This window comes from Momordica charantia (genome assembly GCF_013281855.1).
Source record: "Momordica charantia cultivar OHB3-1 chromosome 6 unlocalized genomic scaffold, Mcharantia_2.0 BLBB01000006.1, whole genome shotgun sequence".
In the NCBI taxonomy this organism is placed as follows: domain Eukaryota; kingdom Viridiplantae; phylum Streptophyta; class Magnoliopsida; order Cucurbitales; family Cucurbitaceae; genus Momordica; species Momordica charantia.
The window spans coordinates 1608223-1621838 of record NW_028275164.1 but is presented as its reverse complement, the minus strand read 5'-3'; the positions used below and the strand labels follow the sequence as shown (position 1 = coordinate 1621838).

At 29.4% G+C, this 13616-nt stretch overlaps 1 protein-coding gene across 1 annotated transcript; it reads right to left on the bottom strand.

Annotated features, from left to right (window-relative positions):
* Positions 1–7146: 7146 nt before the first annotated feature.
* Positions 7147–9163, bottom strand: LOC111006952 (NAC domain-containing protein 100). Its single transcript, XM_088125770.1, has 3 exons — positions 8632–9163; positions 8266–8543; positions 7147–8172 (listed from the first exon to the last, which is right to left on the bottom strand). Exons 1-3 carry the CDS (start codon positions 8810–8812, stop codon positions 7525–7527), a joined length of 1107 nt encoding a protein of 368 aa, XP_087981896.1. The 5' UTR covers positions 8813–9163; the 3' UTR covers positions 7147–7524.
* Between the last annotated feature and the right edge of the window lie 4453 nt (positions 9164–13616).

Genomic DNA, 13616 nt, shown 5'->3' with positions numbered 1-13616 from the left:
TTTCCAGCTAAGAGATTGTGAATTCGATTCTCCACATCCACATGTCGTACCGAAAAATATATATATATTTAGAACCTTAATAAGTATATTAGGACATATATCCTTCATCGAAAAAGTTGAATGTTTGAATTGTCAGTCCTACATATTAAATTTAAAAATAACTAAAATACACATTTTAAAATTTTTAATAACCAAAATGAGATCGTGAAAATTTATAAATTAAAATGAGGTTTTTTTAGTTTAATAATATGTAGGGTTGGAAATTTGAATCTTAAAGCTTCTGAGAATATATATCTCAATGGGTTGAATTTGATTATTTTAATTTAATAATGACGAACGCGGTTAATAAAAATTAGATTTCTAATAATTTTATTTAGCATCGGTATAAATCTGCTATATAGATTGACTATTTTGTCACTCAAAAATATGATCGTTGTCACTGAAGCAACGAAGAGCAATATTTTATACACAATAATTGCAAATGCAATAAACTACACACTTTATTCGATTAATACTGTTTTTGTGATTTGATTTTGGTAAAATAATTCGTGAGTGACAAGGATATCTATAAATCAAAAAATAAGAGACAAAACTTTGTTGAGGATGGAGATAATCCACGAGCAATGCCAAAAAAAAATAAAATTAATAAAATTAAAATTAATGTCACGTGTCCAATAAGGAAAGGGATTATTCAAAACTATACTATGAAATATTGAAAATTCGGCGGGGTTTTCTAAACGACGGACAAAAAAATTAAAAATACGGTGGAGTATAAATATAATATTGGGATATTAGTCAAGTTTCGAAAGATTTGGTATGAGAGTGAGATTCAGAAACAAATACCAATTTCATATATATATATCCATTTTTTCACAGACCAATCAGTTGCCTCCATCTGTTGTTTTGCGTAAATATTAGTTCAACCCCGGGTTATTAAAAAATAAATAATTTCGAATAGAACAAAAAAAAAAAAAAAAAATCTCTTTACTGGTTATCTTTTCATTCCTGAGACAGTCATTTTGTCATAAAATTTGTTCGAATTGTGGTTTCAAATTTCGATCTCCACTTATCGATATGCCTGTGGATTGTGGATCCGCCCCTAATCTTTATAAATTCTTAACTTTTGAGAGTGTTCTTTTTTTAGCTTACAAAAATTAATTAATTACTAGTTCCTAAACTTTTAATTAGGTATTTTTCCACTGTGTTAATTTTGTTTCATTATAATCATATAGCATAACATGACAATTAAAGCATATTTTATATATGTAAGACTAGTTTTGGGATGTTCTGTACTAATGAGATTATTTTAGGGCTTAATATAATTGAGTTTAAAATCTGACAGTGAAACTAATGCATTTACTCACTGAATTTCAATTTGTTAGAATCCATGTAAATGAATTAAATTTACCCAACTCATTAGCTTAAGTTTTTGAGTTGAGTGGTGGTTTATTCATCCTTAAGATGGTATCAGAACTAGAGGTCCTATGTTCGAACTCATTCCCTATTTTATATTGATTTCCACTTGTTGAGCTAATGGATTGAGTGGCGCTTTATTAATCCTTAAGATTTGTAGGCTAAAAGAACTTGATTTTAAGATGGACTAGTTTCTGTATCTTGTATCAAAATATAAGAGTAGTGTTAGAAACTCTACAAAATTAAATAGATACAACATTAAAAAGTAGTTCGTACACTAATTTTCTGATTTAATCGAGGTATAAAATTTATTTACAAATGTTTCAAATTTAAATTAGTTATTTGTCTTCGTGGGTACATAATATATTTCTATAAGACATATGCCATTGAGATTAAATAAGACTATATTAAAAAGAAAATTGTCTATATGTTACTATTGGACGTTGATTTATCGGCTGACCACTATAAAAATTTAATAGTTTTTTTATTTTTAAAATTGAAAAAATATTTTTTTCTACCTTTCTTACTTATCAAATGTTCGATAATATGACGTTGATCGGTAAGCATTTAAATATATTTATTTAATTGTTAAATTAATTTTACAAAAGTTAACTATAGAGAGAAATATAACTTTTTTTTTTAGAATAAAAGTTATATAGACATGTCAAAGTGAATATAAGTAAGTAGTAATTGACATATATCTCCAACAAAAAAGTTGTAAGTTCGATCTTCTCATACTTAAAAAATGTACCGATATAATTATCAAGGAGAGAATCGTAAATAACATTCCAATTTGAAATCGAAGTGATCGAACACATTTGACCGACAATGATATACGGAAGCATATGCAAACAAGTTGAAAATAAATATAAGGTAGAAATCAGGTGGAATTTAAAAAGTTAAAATTGAATTAAAATTAGAAACATGGTAATTAACCATACTTCATATAACTTCCTTTTAATGGGAGGGGGATGCGAGAATCAAAATAATTACTTTTTATCCTCTTGGTCCTACTTCACATTATAATATATTTTGGGTGGGGAAAAAGCAAGATCTTGGAGAGTAAATCACGATAAGGTTTATAAAATATATGTATTATGTAATTGTTTGTTATATTCATTCTATCTACTTACATCGTTCATCGTTGTCATTTTGAAATTTTTATTCTCACTGTGTTGAATTAAAAGAATCAAATCGTTTTCTTTCTTTAACCACATATTCTCAAGAATAAATAAATAAACAGGGAGATTTTGTATCGTAATAAAATTAATTGGTAATTGTTTGCATGAAGTCTATGTGCAATGAAAAAGGAAAATAAGTTTTGTAAAGTAATCATGATAATACAAATGGACATCTATAAAGTTGAAGAAATAAAAATAGCGTTCACAATTCTCATTATTGGAGAGAGTTGTGTTGGTACTCCGATTGATATGTTTGTGAGACTTCAAAAGATATCTTGCCTTTTGATACATTGCCATCAACTAAAAATTTTTTAGGTCTCAAATCGTGTAAATTATTTTATTTTAATTCTATATAAAGCTAAAACATCTTAAAGCCTTTTAACATTAGTGGTTAGTTTTTTTAAAGTACATATTTGTTATTTATTTATTACTTAAAAATTGTAAAGTAAAAAATTTGTTTTGATGTAAGCTTCGAGTCAAGATGTGACATATTAACAAATGAGAGTTTGAACACTCCAAAACCTATAATACCACATTACACCAAATTTGGTATTCAATCAAGTGCACTGCAAAATTTAAGTTAGCATTTAGTTCGATGAGAGCTTACTAAAATGTGCATAAAGATTTCCTAGTTTTATAAAGATAATATTGAAAAATAGTGCTATGTAAACAGTACATGTTTGGTCAACTTATCTTGGTGGTGATCGATATTTTTGAGCTGTGATCTTGAATACGCATGTCTGAGAGCAAGAGGGCACCATGTGTACCTTGGTTTTATTCCTAACAGAAAGCATGGTTTCAAATGAAAGTAAGAACATTATTCATGAAGGGCAATGATTGGAGAAAACGCACCACGTAATGGAGAAATATAAAGATCTAAATAATCCGAGTGTGGAGCGGAAAAAGAGGGGCGACTTTTTTTCTAAAATGACACCTGGAATGTGGGACCCACTTGAACGCGGTGACGTGGCTGGTTACAGCCGACGTCAAAAAAAAAAAAAAAAGAAGAGAAAAAAAGGACGTGTATCGACTGGCTGGCGGTGACGGCAGCAACGACGTGTAAGAGAAGTGGGCCCCGCCGATTACGTGTCGACCGTTAGGAAGGAGCGTAAATCGGCCAAACTCGGTCAGGTCAGGTAGTGGTGGGCCCCACCGCCATCCCCGGAATGACGCTCCGCCGTTCGCGGTTACTTTTTGTTATTGGCCGAGTCGGATGAATTCCACGAATGAATTTGATAGGTTTCAAATTAATATAGGGCTGCGGCTTTATAAATAGTCAAAATAGCGATATACTTTCTAAAAATGGTAAGGCTTTCAATTATAGGTTCCAATCTTTTTCTTTTCCTCAAATCAAATTTGTTCTTAAATTTTAAACTTGTTTGTTAAAAGATAAGGATTCAAATCTGTACTTGATTATGTCAAATATTTTGTTTTATTTCATAAAATAATATGTATTTTGTAACAAATATTTTGCATCAGTATATTTCTTTCATTTATTCCAATAGCTAGTGGATGTCTCCACTTGCACAAACGGAAGAAGCTAGGTGTATTATAGGTTGTTAGATATTGGAGTTTTAAACTTTGAATTAATGTTATTGAAACAATAAACAATAACAATTAAAGATAAGAAAAAAAATTATTATTATTATTATATATTAGGTTATGAATTAAAACTTATTTGTAGCTAACATTTATAAATACAACCTTAAATGTAGTATATAACCAGATTTCTCATATGTGTTTGCTTCAGCGTCTATTATTTTTCTTTGAAAATGAGTTAATTGATACATAAAAGAAAAATGAATTAATTGATACACAGAATTTTCAATAAAAGATATAAAAGAAAATATTTTTTCATCAAGTGGCTATTTCTATAACCTTTTTTTTGTCCATGTATCATATATGTATCTTTTCTAGACAATTATTTATTTTTATTTAATCAATTCTCTAATCATGATTTCCTAGAAACCAAAATGCTACGTAATAAATATTGCTAAAAGTGAGATGTATGGTACATGTTCTTCCCTTGTTGAGAAAATAAAACAACTTAAATATATATATATTTTAGTTTTTTTTAAATGAGACAATGCAATTATCTTTATATTCGTTTTTTTTTATTAATTTCATATACATACTAACAAAATGTGTTTGATATGCACGTGAACATAATTTAGAAATGCTACAGAGAAAAATATAATTAAATTTTAAAGAACAAGTCATCCTGAGCTCTTTTAAGTTTATTGGTGATATTTTATGTGATGTTTTTTTAGTCAACCTCTAATCTCAAATAAATAAGTACATATCTTAACTATTGAGTCATGTTATGGTAGGCTGTGTATTTACTTCAATTTATCTTTATCATAAATTAAGAGACATATTATTCTCTATTCAACATTTACAAGACACGTGATCATGAGCAAATTTAATACACATGTCTGAAAAGGAAAATGGTATAAAATTCTTGGAAGCAACGTATAAACTAAAACTTGATATCACACATAAAAAGATTTGAATGAATGTGTACGTACGTGTGGGATGAAATTAAAAGGAAAAAACCTCAAAAATTAAAAAAGATATTTAAAATTTCATGATTTGTCAAGAAAAAGAGTAAATGGGGGGTGAGAGAGATTGTGTAGACTCCTTTATTTAGTAAAAGGTATTTCCACATGCAACATGCATATTGCCAAACATTGAACAAAACAAAATATGGAAAGACGAATTGTAGAAACACTGGAAAAACTTTTATAAGGTTGCTTCTAATCACTTCTAACTATTTATAGTTTGTTTGATGAATCTTTTGTTTTTGTTTATTTTAAGAAAAATAACATCATGTTTTCAAAAAATAAAAAATAAAAAAATCTGTTTTTTGTTTCTTGATGAAATTATAGAAATTATAAAGAGATTTATATGGGTAGAGGGAGGTAAAGTTAAAATTCAGATATTTATTTTTCTGGTTTTTTATTTTAAGTTTATTAAAAACGTATGCCTGTGGTAATTAACTTTTTTCTTTTATTATTTAATTGTCATTCTTTGAGAAAAATATTAAATAAACAATTACGAAGATAAATAGGTATTATTATGTTAAAGGACAATAAATGATTCCTTAACAAACGTGTTCTTTTGCTGTTCAATGGATGTAAGGTTTAATTAATAGAGTTTGAACTTAAGTTGACGAGACACCGTCTCAATAAAGTACCACTGTAACCAATTAGTACATTTTCTAATGCCATAATTTCTCAAAAATTCGTTTTGTATAAACGAAGAATTTAAAACTTTGAAATTTATTTGAATAATATACTCTTACCATTAATTAAAGTTAATCACGTGTTTTGTTGGAGTGGCATAAGATCATCTCCCAATTTTCACTTTTTTTTTCCTTCAGTTACACATATAAATATATATAATAATAATGATAATAAAAACATATATATCATTAATTGTCTATCGAAATTTAACATTTTAATTTATCTAATCATAGTTTAATTAGTTGGAAAATTAAATATAATTTAATTGATTAAGAACGTATATTATTAATAAAAAAATTAGAGGGTCGAAAGTTGAACTAAAAAATAAAAAAGCAAATACAGTATAAAAATTTTCATGGAACTTTCCCCGTACACGTCGGAGAAAAAAAATTAACCTAATTATTCATCGAGGAATGGGACATATATCAAATTTCTTGCCCAACCCAGATTTTTTTTAATAATAACTTTCTATATGTTACTAAAATTTTAATATACGTGCCTATGTTTATTTTTTTAAATTAAAGATAATTACATAATTGAGATTTTTGTTTATTTTTAATTTTTCTGCAGGAAGTCTGGTCGAGGATTTCTCCGACCACCACAACCCTAATTTTTCCAACCTCATTATTGGGGGTGAACAAAGAGATCCAAAAAATTTATCGGCCAAATCGACATCGGTCTTGGTCATACACTCTAAATTTCGAATGACCGACCAATAATAATATACATATTAAATTTATTATTTATTAGTTTTATTTTTATCTTTTTGACATTAGATTTGAAACTCTCCTTAATATGGAAGAGAATTTGAACGTGAATGTAAACAACAATTGAAAACAGCATATACAATAGAAATAAGGAAAGGAAAATGATGGGAATAAATTAAAAAACGAAATTGAAAAAAAAATAGCATTGCCGATTTCTCGACAATCCCACCGACATCGACCGGCGTTAATTCCTACAATTAAACTGTTGATTTCCATATTTGAAAATTGACTGTATCAATTTTTAACGTCGGGGTAATAATCGATCCATGCTCAGCCCTATCCATTACCGTTCTTAAATTTATTCATCTTCCGGATAATAGATTGGAGTAATCTACAACTCTTTATTATACGTAATAATATCGAAGAGGAAAACACTAGACCATAATCCATAACGGAGAAAACCAAGAATGAGATTTGATTATATTTATATATTTAAAACGAAAAAAAAAACTGGTCACATCTCAGGTTTTTTCTTGAAAATAATTGTTTTCTAAACATTATAATAATTAGAAGGAGAGAAAAAATAAGTGGTGGGGCGTGTGATGTAAGCGGCAAATCCCATAGGACAGAAAAATATTAGATTATTAAACAAAGAGAGATTAGTTATCCACCGACTGAATTCTTCTCTTCACTTTCGAAACTCTCCCAATTCCCAATTCCTCAAATTTTAATTTCAATTTCAATTTCAATTTTCAACCCTAAATCCTTACCCACCCACATCCAATTTTCCACCACTCAATTTCCAATCTCTTCCTTCACATTTCACATTACAGTATAACATTAATTACTATGCTTAATTTTCACTCACTTTCTAGTTTTTGATAATCTAGATCACAAACATCCCCATTTTGCAAACTAATCCAAATCTCTAAATTCCCATTTATTTTTTTAACTTCATCTTCCACCCCTCATCAAATTTCAGTAGTTCCAGAAGCTGTCCAGGTCGATCGGCGGCGGCGCCATAGGAGCCGCCGGAGCAGCTTCTTGGGGATTCTCAAACGGCCTTCGACCCATTTCGAGATTCGAGAAAACCGATGAGATTTCGTTGTTCACGTCGTTCGTCAGGCACGTTTCCTGCGAGACGCTGATCTTCTTCTTCTCCCTCTCTGGTTTGAATGATTCTCTCGTGTTTCCGCCATTGACGTTCTGAAGCAGAGCTCTCAGAAGAGACTGCTGCTCTTGCAACAGAACCGAGCCGGGGAATTGCAGATTTGGCGGCACAGGGAACCCCTGATTGGGTACTGAATAGACTGAATTCGAATGTGGGTTTCTCGGAAATGAGTCGATCGGATTGGGAATTGCAGAGAACAGAGGGTTGTTGTTGAACGAAGAAGCCATGGGTTCTAGCTTTCGTTGAGAATCCATGGCGATGGAGAAGCAGGGCACGTTATTGGACGATTGAATGGGGCGTTTGGTTTCTCCATTAAAAGGTGGAGAATCTGTTAATGGAGGAAGGATCGAATGGCCAAATTCGTTCCCAAAAGAACCCAATTTCGATATCCCAGAGATGTCGATTTTTTTCCCACTCGAATTCTTCTGAAACACCCTGCAAATCACCCACTCGTTCTGCAAAACAGAGGGACAAAATTCTCAGATAGTGGAAAAAAGAAAAAAAAAACAGATAAACAAATTTTTTCGTAATGATAAATCAATTCATACCTTGGCAGTTTTGGGGAGGTTCAAGGCAGAGAGTTTACCCTCTAATCGATATTCGTGCATAACCCAGTCGGATTTTTCACCTTTTGGAGCTCTGCCTCCGTAGAAAACCAGAGTTTTCTTCATCCCCACCAGTGATTTTCCTCTGTAAATGTCTTTATCTTTTCCCGTAGCTTTCCAGTACCCAGCTTCAGTGGCCCTGTTCGTCCTCAGCCCAGTTGGGTATTTTCTATCTCTCACACAGAAAAAATACCACTCCTTCTCTCCCATTTTCGCCTTCCCTGAAAACCCAAATCACCAAAAAAACTCAAAATTAGTAGATCAAAAAAAAAAAAAAAAGCAGAGAAAGAAGAACAGAGCAGAGGTTACATGGCAAATCCCAGGGCTCTGATTTGTTGAGATCAACGTCTCCGATGGCCCGGCAAGAGAAGGAACTGTCCATAACCTTCTCGAAGAGGTAATGAGAAATAAGCTCTTCATCAGTGGGATGGAATCGAAACCCAGGAGGCAAGTCCAATTGATCTTGTTCGTTAAGAGTAATTCCAGCCATTTTCGACTCTGTTCTGTTTCTGCAAATTTCTCACCAACTCCACAGCTTTAAAACGAGTTAAGAAAGAAAAAGGGTGGGGGGGAAGAAAGAAAGAAAGAAAGAAAGAAGGAAGGAAAAGGAGGAGAAAGAAAACGGTTAAGAAAAAGGTGTGGAAAAAAGTAGGGAGAGGAGAGAAGCCATGGAATGGAACTTAAAAAAAGTTGAAAAGAAAAAGAAACTGAACTGAAAGATGGATATTGTGTTATGGGAAGGAGGAGAGGAGAGGGGGAAGAAAAAGGCAGAATGTGAAACAGAAGGGCCCTAAATAGTGGGTTTTTAAGAGCAACAGAAACGTGGTTTCTAAGGCAACTCTTCGCCAGGTTAGTTTTAAGCCATTTTCTCTAACTTTTTTTTCCTTTTTAATTCTCTATTAATCTCATCATTCATCTATTTGACTAAAAAAAAAAAAAAAAACGACAACTCACTCATTATTAATAATTTTGATTCATTTTTTTTTTTGTCCTAATTGGAATTTTCTTTTGCCTTCCTAAAGACAGCTCATCCCAAAGGACGTGTCAGTAATTTCATTAGTTTTCCTTTTCGAAGTTTAACTTCAATTACTAATTTGCCGTGTGATAACTTTTTAATTTTACATTGTGCTTGATTTATACGATTTTATTGGTATACTTTTAAAGATTCTTTAAAATCTCGTTTGAATTCTTAGTCAAATTACCACTACTTTTAACTTTTAAAATTTAATTTAGATTTTGAAAACATTTTGTAAAAAGATAATATAACAAATAAACACATATATGAAACCACATAAATAGTCTTTTACGCTTAATTTTTAAAAAAAATTATCATACAAAAAACTTAAATAAGCTATAAATAAGAGTCACCCTAGCATTTTGAATAATATTTCAGTTCTTTTTTTTTTTTTTAAATAACTACCATGGTTGAGTCGTTGACCTAATGTTACATTTTTACCAATAAATTTTATCTTATAATATTAAAAAAAAGTTCTGTTGAAGGATTTGATAAATAAAATTTGGGGAGAACATGGAAAATGGTTTTCAATGATCTATGACCTAGGCGGCCCATAGGGTAATAGGTAGGATGAAGTTTAGCCAATGGAAAATCAGATTAATTTGTCGCAATTAAACGAAAACTATATGGTAGCTGAATTTCAAACTTTATATAATATATAGTAAAGTACAAAAACATTTATTCAACCCATCTATTTATTTTTATAATATTTTTAAGGCCAAAACAATCCGGTGGGCCCGCGTTAAATTCATCCAACAAACTCGTTTGTTTTACTGAAGTCTAAAATAAAATTTGTCTTTTTTAATTATTGGGTCGGATATATTTTGAATATTTATGTTTTGGACGTATTTTATGAAAAAGAAATCATAAAAGGCTTGTATATAAGCAACTCGAAATTATAGGGTTTTTAAAAATTACTTGTTATGTTTTTTAAAAACAACAATTAAAAAAACGTGGCAAAGCATTTTATTAAATTTGAAAAATTAAAATATATAGTTATCAAGTGTGAATCCAACCATTTTATTGCTTCCGTAAAAGAAAAAAATTATTGACTGCGAATTTTGAAATTTCGTGAGAGTTTTTAATTTTAATTGTTTGGTGCAAATGTCAAAGAAATAGGTGTGCATTAGTTTGACAAATGATGAATGTCACTATTACGAAGATAAATCATAAATACAAGAAATCAAATGTCATTTTCAAAACACACGAGCTCGGATTTTTACATCCAACTTAGTAAATAATTAAGATAAAAGGTTGAATAAAATTTGTCGGTGTTGTAAATTTCAAAAATGTTAATATTAATATTTAAATTTCAAATTTCATGTATATAATGATTCATTTGTAATGATTTTGATTTTTAAAATTATTGATGGCTTTCCATTGTCCATTTGATTTGTTTTTTCGCCCTTACCCATAACAAAAACAAAAACAAATTTCTTTTAAAAATTATTTTTTTAATTTTCCAAAATTGAATTAGATTTTGAAGAGATAGATATCAAACTAACGAAACACTCACATGGGAGAAGTATTTATAAACATAATTGAAAGAGAGAGAAAAAAACCTAATAAATAGAGTCTAAATTAACATGAAAATTTGTATAAGTAATATATATACATAAATATATATTTTGAATTATAAGGAAGAGTGACAACTTCTTCATTATTTATTTTGGCTTTATCCATCAACATATTAATAACGATATATATCTCCAAAGTAATATTCTAAAAGAAATATAATTTTTTTAATTAAAGAATATAGTCCAGACATTCAAACTTTTATTATAACTTTTTTTCATTATTAGATCAAAGAAAGTTAGTAATGTTAAATTATATTTAGTTTTTTATTTAAAGAACTTTGGTAAAAGGAGAAATTGGATAAAAGTTGAGAGAGGAAAGGAGAGGAGATTGTCAATCAAATTTGGAGCGCACGAGTGGGGGGGGATACATTGGAAATATTCTGATGGTCAATGTTCCAATCCACCACGTTCCAGCGTTGACCGGCCTTCTTTTTGGCCCAATCAGGGCCCTTCAAAATTGGGCCCCCGTCTCTACGTGGCAGTGCCATCTTCTTCCACAGTTTCATTTATTTTTATTAGGGTTTAGGTTAAAAGTTTCCCTCAACTTTAGATCATGTTTATATTTTATTTCAATCATCAAACTTTAATTAATGTTGGCCTTAGTCTTTACCATTTTCAATTTTTTTGTATTGTATTAACACAAATCTTTAATTTATATATGGTCTTAGAATATAAACCTATGTAATATCATACTAGGCTATTATTTGTAGTGTTGAAAAACAAATTTGTCATGAATAATCTAAAATTCACTTAATTGAATATCATGACCTAATATAATAATCAATTTATTCTAAGTTATATACCTTAGCTATCAAATGTAAATAATGATTTTTAACGGTGCAGTTTCATTTTTTTATCAATCAATCTGATGGTTAAAAGAAAAAAAAAATTATAAGAGTTTTAAATTGCTAGCAACATCTATTATATTAAAGATCTTCATTAATTATTCCGTAAACATATTTTATTTTCAAAGTATTCGTATTAAATCTTGTATATATATATATATATATATATATATATATTTCCTTTTCCCATTTAAGAATTAACCTTTCATTATCACACTTGAGCTTATCAATTTGAATTACGATAAAAGTAATTTTATCTAGGATTGAAACTGATCATATATATCACATGAAAGAACAAAATTAAAATTGTTATATAGGCTGAGTTAGGCATAGGGTGGCACATGTTTGATGGTTTTCAAGCATGCAAACTTGGAAGGGAACAAGCAAATGGCAGAAGATGGTTGGGTAAAATAAAGCTACACATAAAAGAAGAAGATATATTAAAGATTAGGCAAAGGTCAGCTTTCTTTGAAGCATATATTATAATTAATATTATCTCATATGATTTTGTTTTAAATATATTAATATCACACATTGAATAATATTGATATTCTTTCAAACGTTGCCTAACTTGGGATGTGATTTCTTTGACAAGACCAGAACTGTTTCAAATTAACGTTCTTTATGCTTTAGATATAAACCACACACACACACACACAAATTTAAGACATTAGGATATTTGTGTAATGCTAAGCTTCAATGGTTTTATAAGAAGATGAATTTGGGTTTAAATCCTATTTTTGTTTTGAATTTTAACTAGTTTTGTTATGTTTAGTATACAAATATAAATTTTGTGTAAAAAGTTGTTTTCTCGGGTCCTCGCAATTTAATTTAGACATCTAATGATTAGGAAAATAACTAAAAGAAACGCGTGTAAATATATTGAAGTTATTGTCATGAACTCAAATAACAAAGATAAAACTAAAAAAATATTCATAATTAAGATTTGAACCCGATAAAATCTTTCGTTATTTAAAATTTTAGTTAAAGGCCGATTTATAAATTTTAGTTCAACAAAATATTAATATTATCATATAAGGTCTAAATGGTCAATGAGATCATTGGGTAGGCATGACCAAAATACAAAGGTTGCAACTTTATAGGCTATTTTTATTTATCATTTTTTAGGATATGGTTTTAGATGGCCATATATATCAAAAGCAAAGAGAAGATTGGATTGGATTGTAATGTGTTGGCAAGTATACCAACTTCTCTGGTAAACATTAAAATTGAGAGAGTAAAAAGCTTTGGAGTTTGGTTCAAGTTCAACTAATGGAGGTTTTGTAGTAAACAAATTAATCATTGGTCAAATTAATCATATATTATATATCTAGGCAGGTGCAATTTTTGCCTTTTACTTATTTTATTCATGTGGTTAGTTTGAATTTGACATCTAATTTTTTAATTCTACATGTTTGAATCTTCAACTTGGGTAATAAAATATTTAATACCCTCCACAAATAAGGCTATAAAATTATCCAAAAATCAACCGACATTACAAGAATTCTATCGCCAGGATATTATCAATGTGAGCATATATATAACACAAGCAAAAGGTTGAAGGTTCAAATTCTAACACTTTTTTTCAACTTTAAGAAAAAGTCAACAAAATACTTAAACGTTAAAAAATGAATGAACCCTACTACAAATGTATTCGACCTCGAAACGCTAAGCAATAAATTAATTCACTATTTAAATTTATGGTTTTGAAAATCCAATAATTGTTATTTTTATTACAATAATAGTGGGGTGAGGATTCAAACACATAAAATTTTTATTATAAAATATATATTTTAATCCATTGAATTATGTCCAAGTTGATGAATTTCTCAATTCAATTAAAACAAAATCTACGCT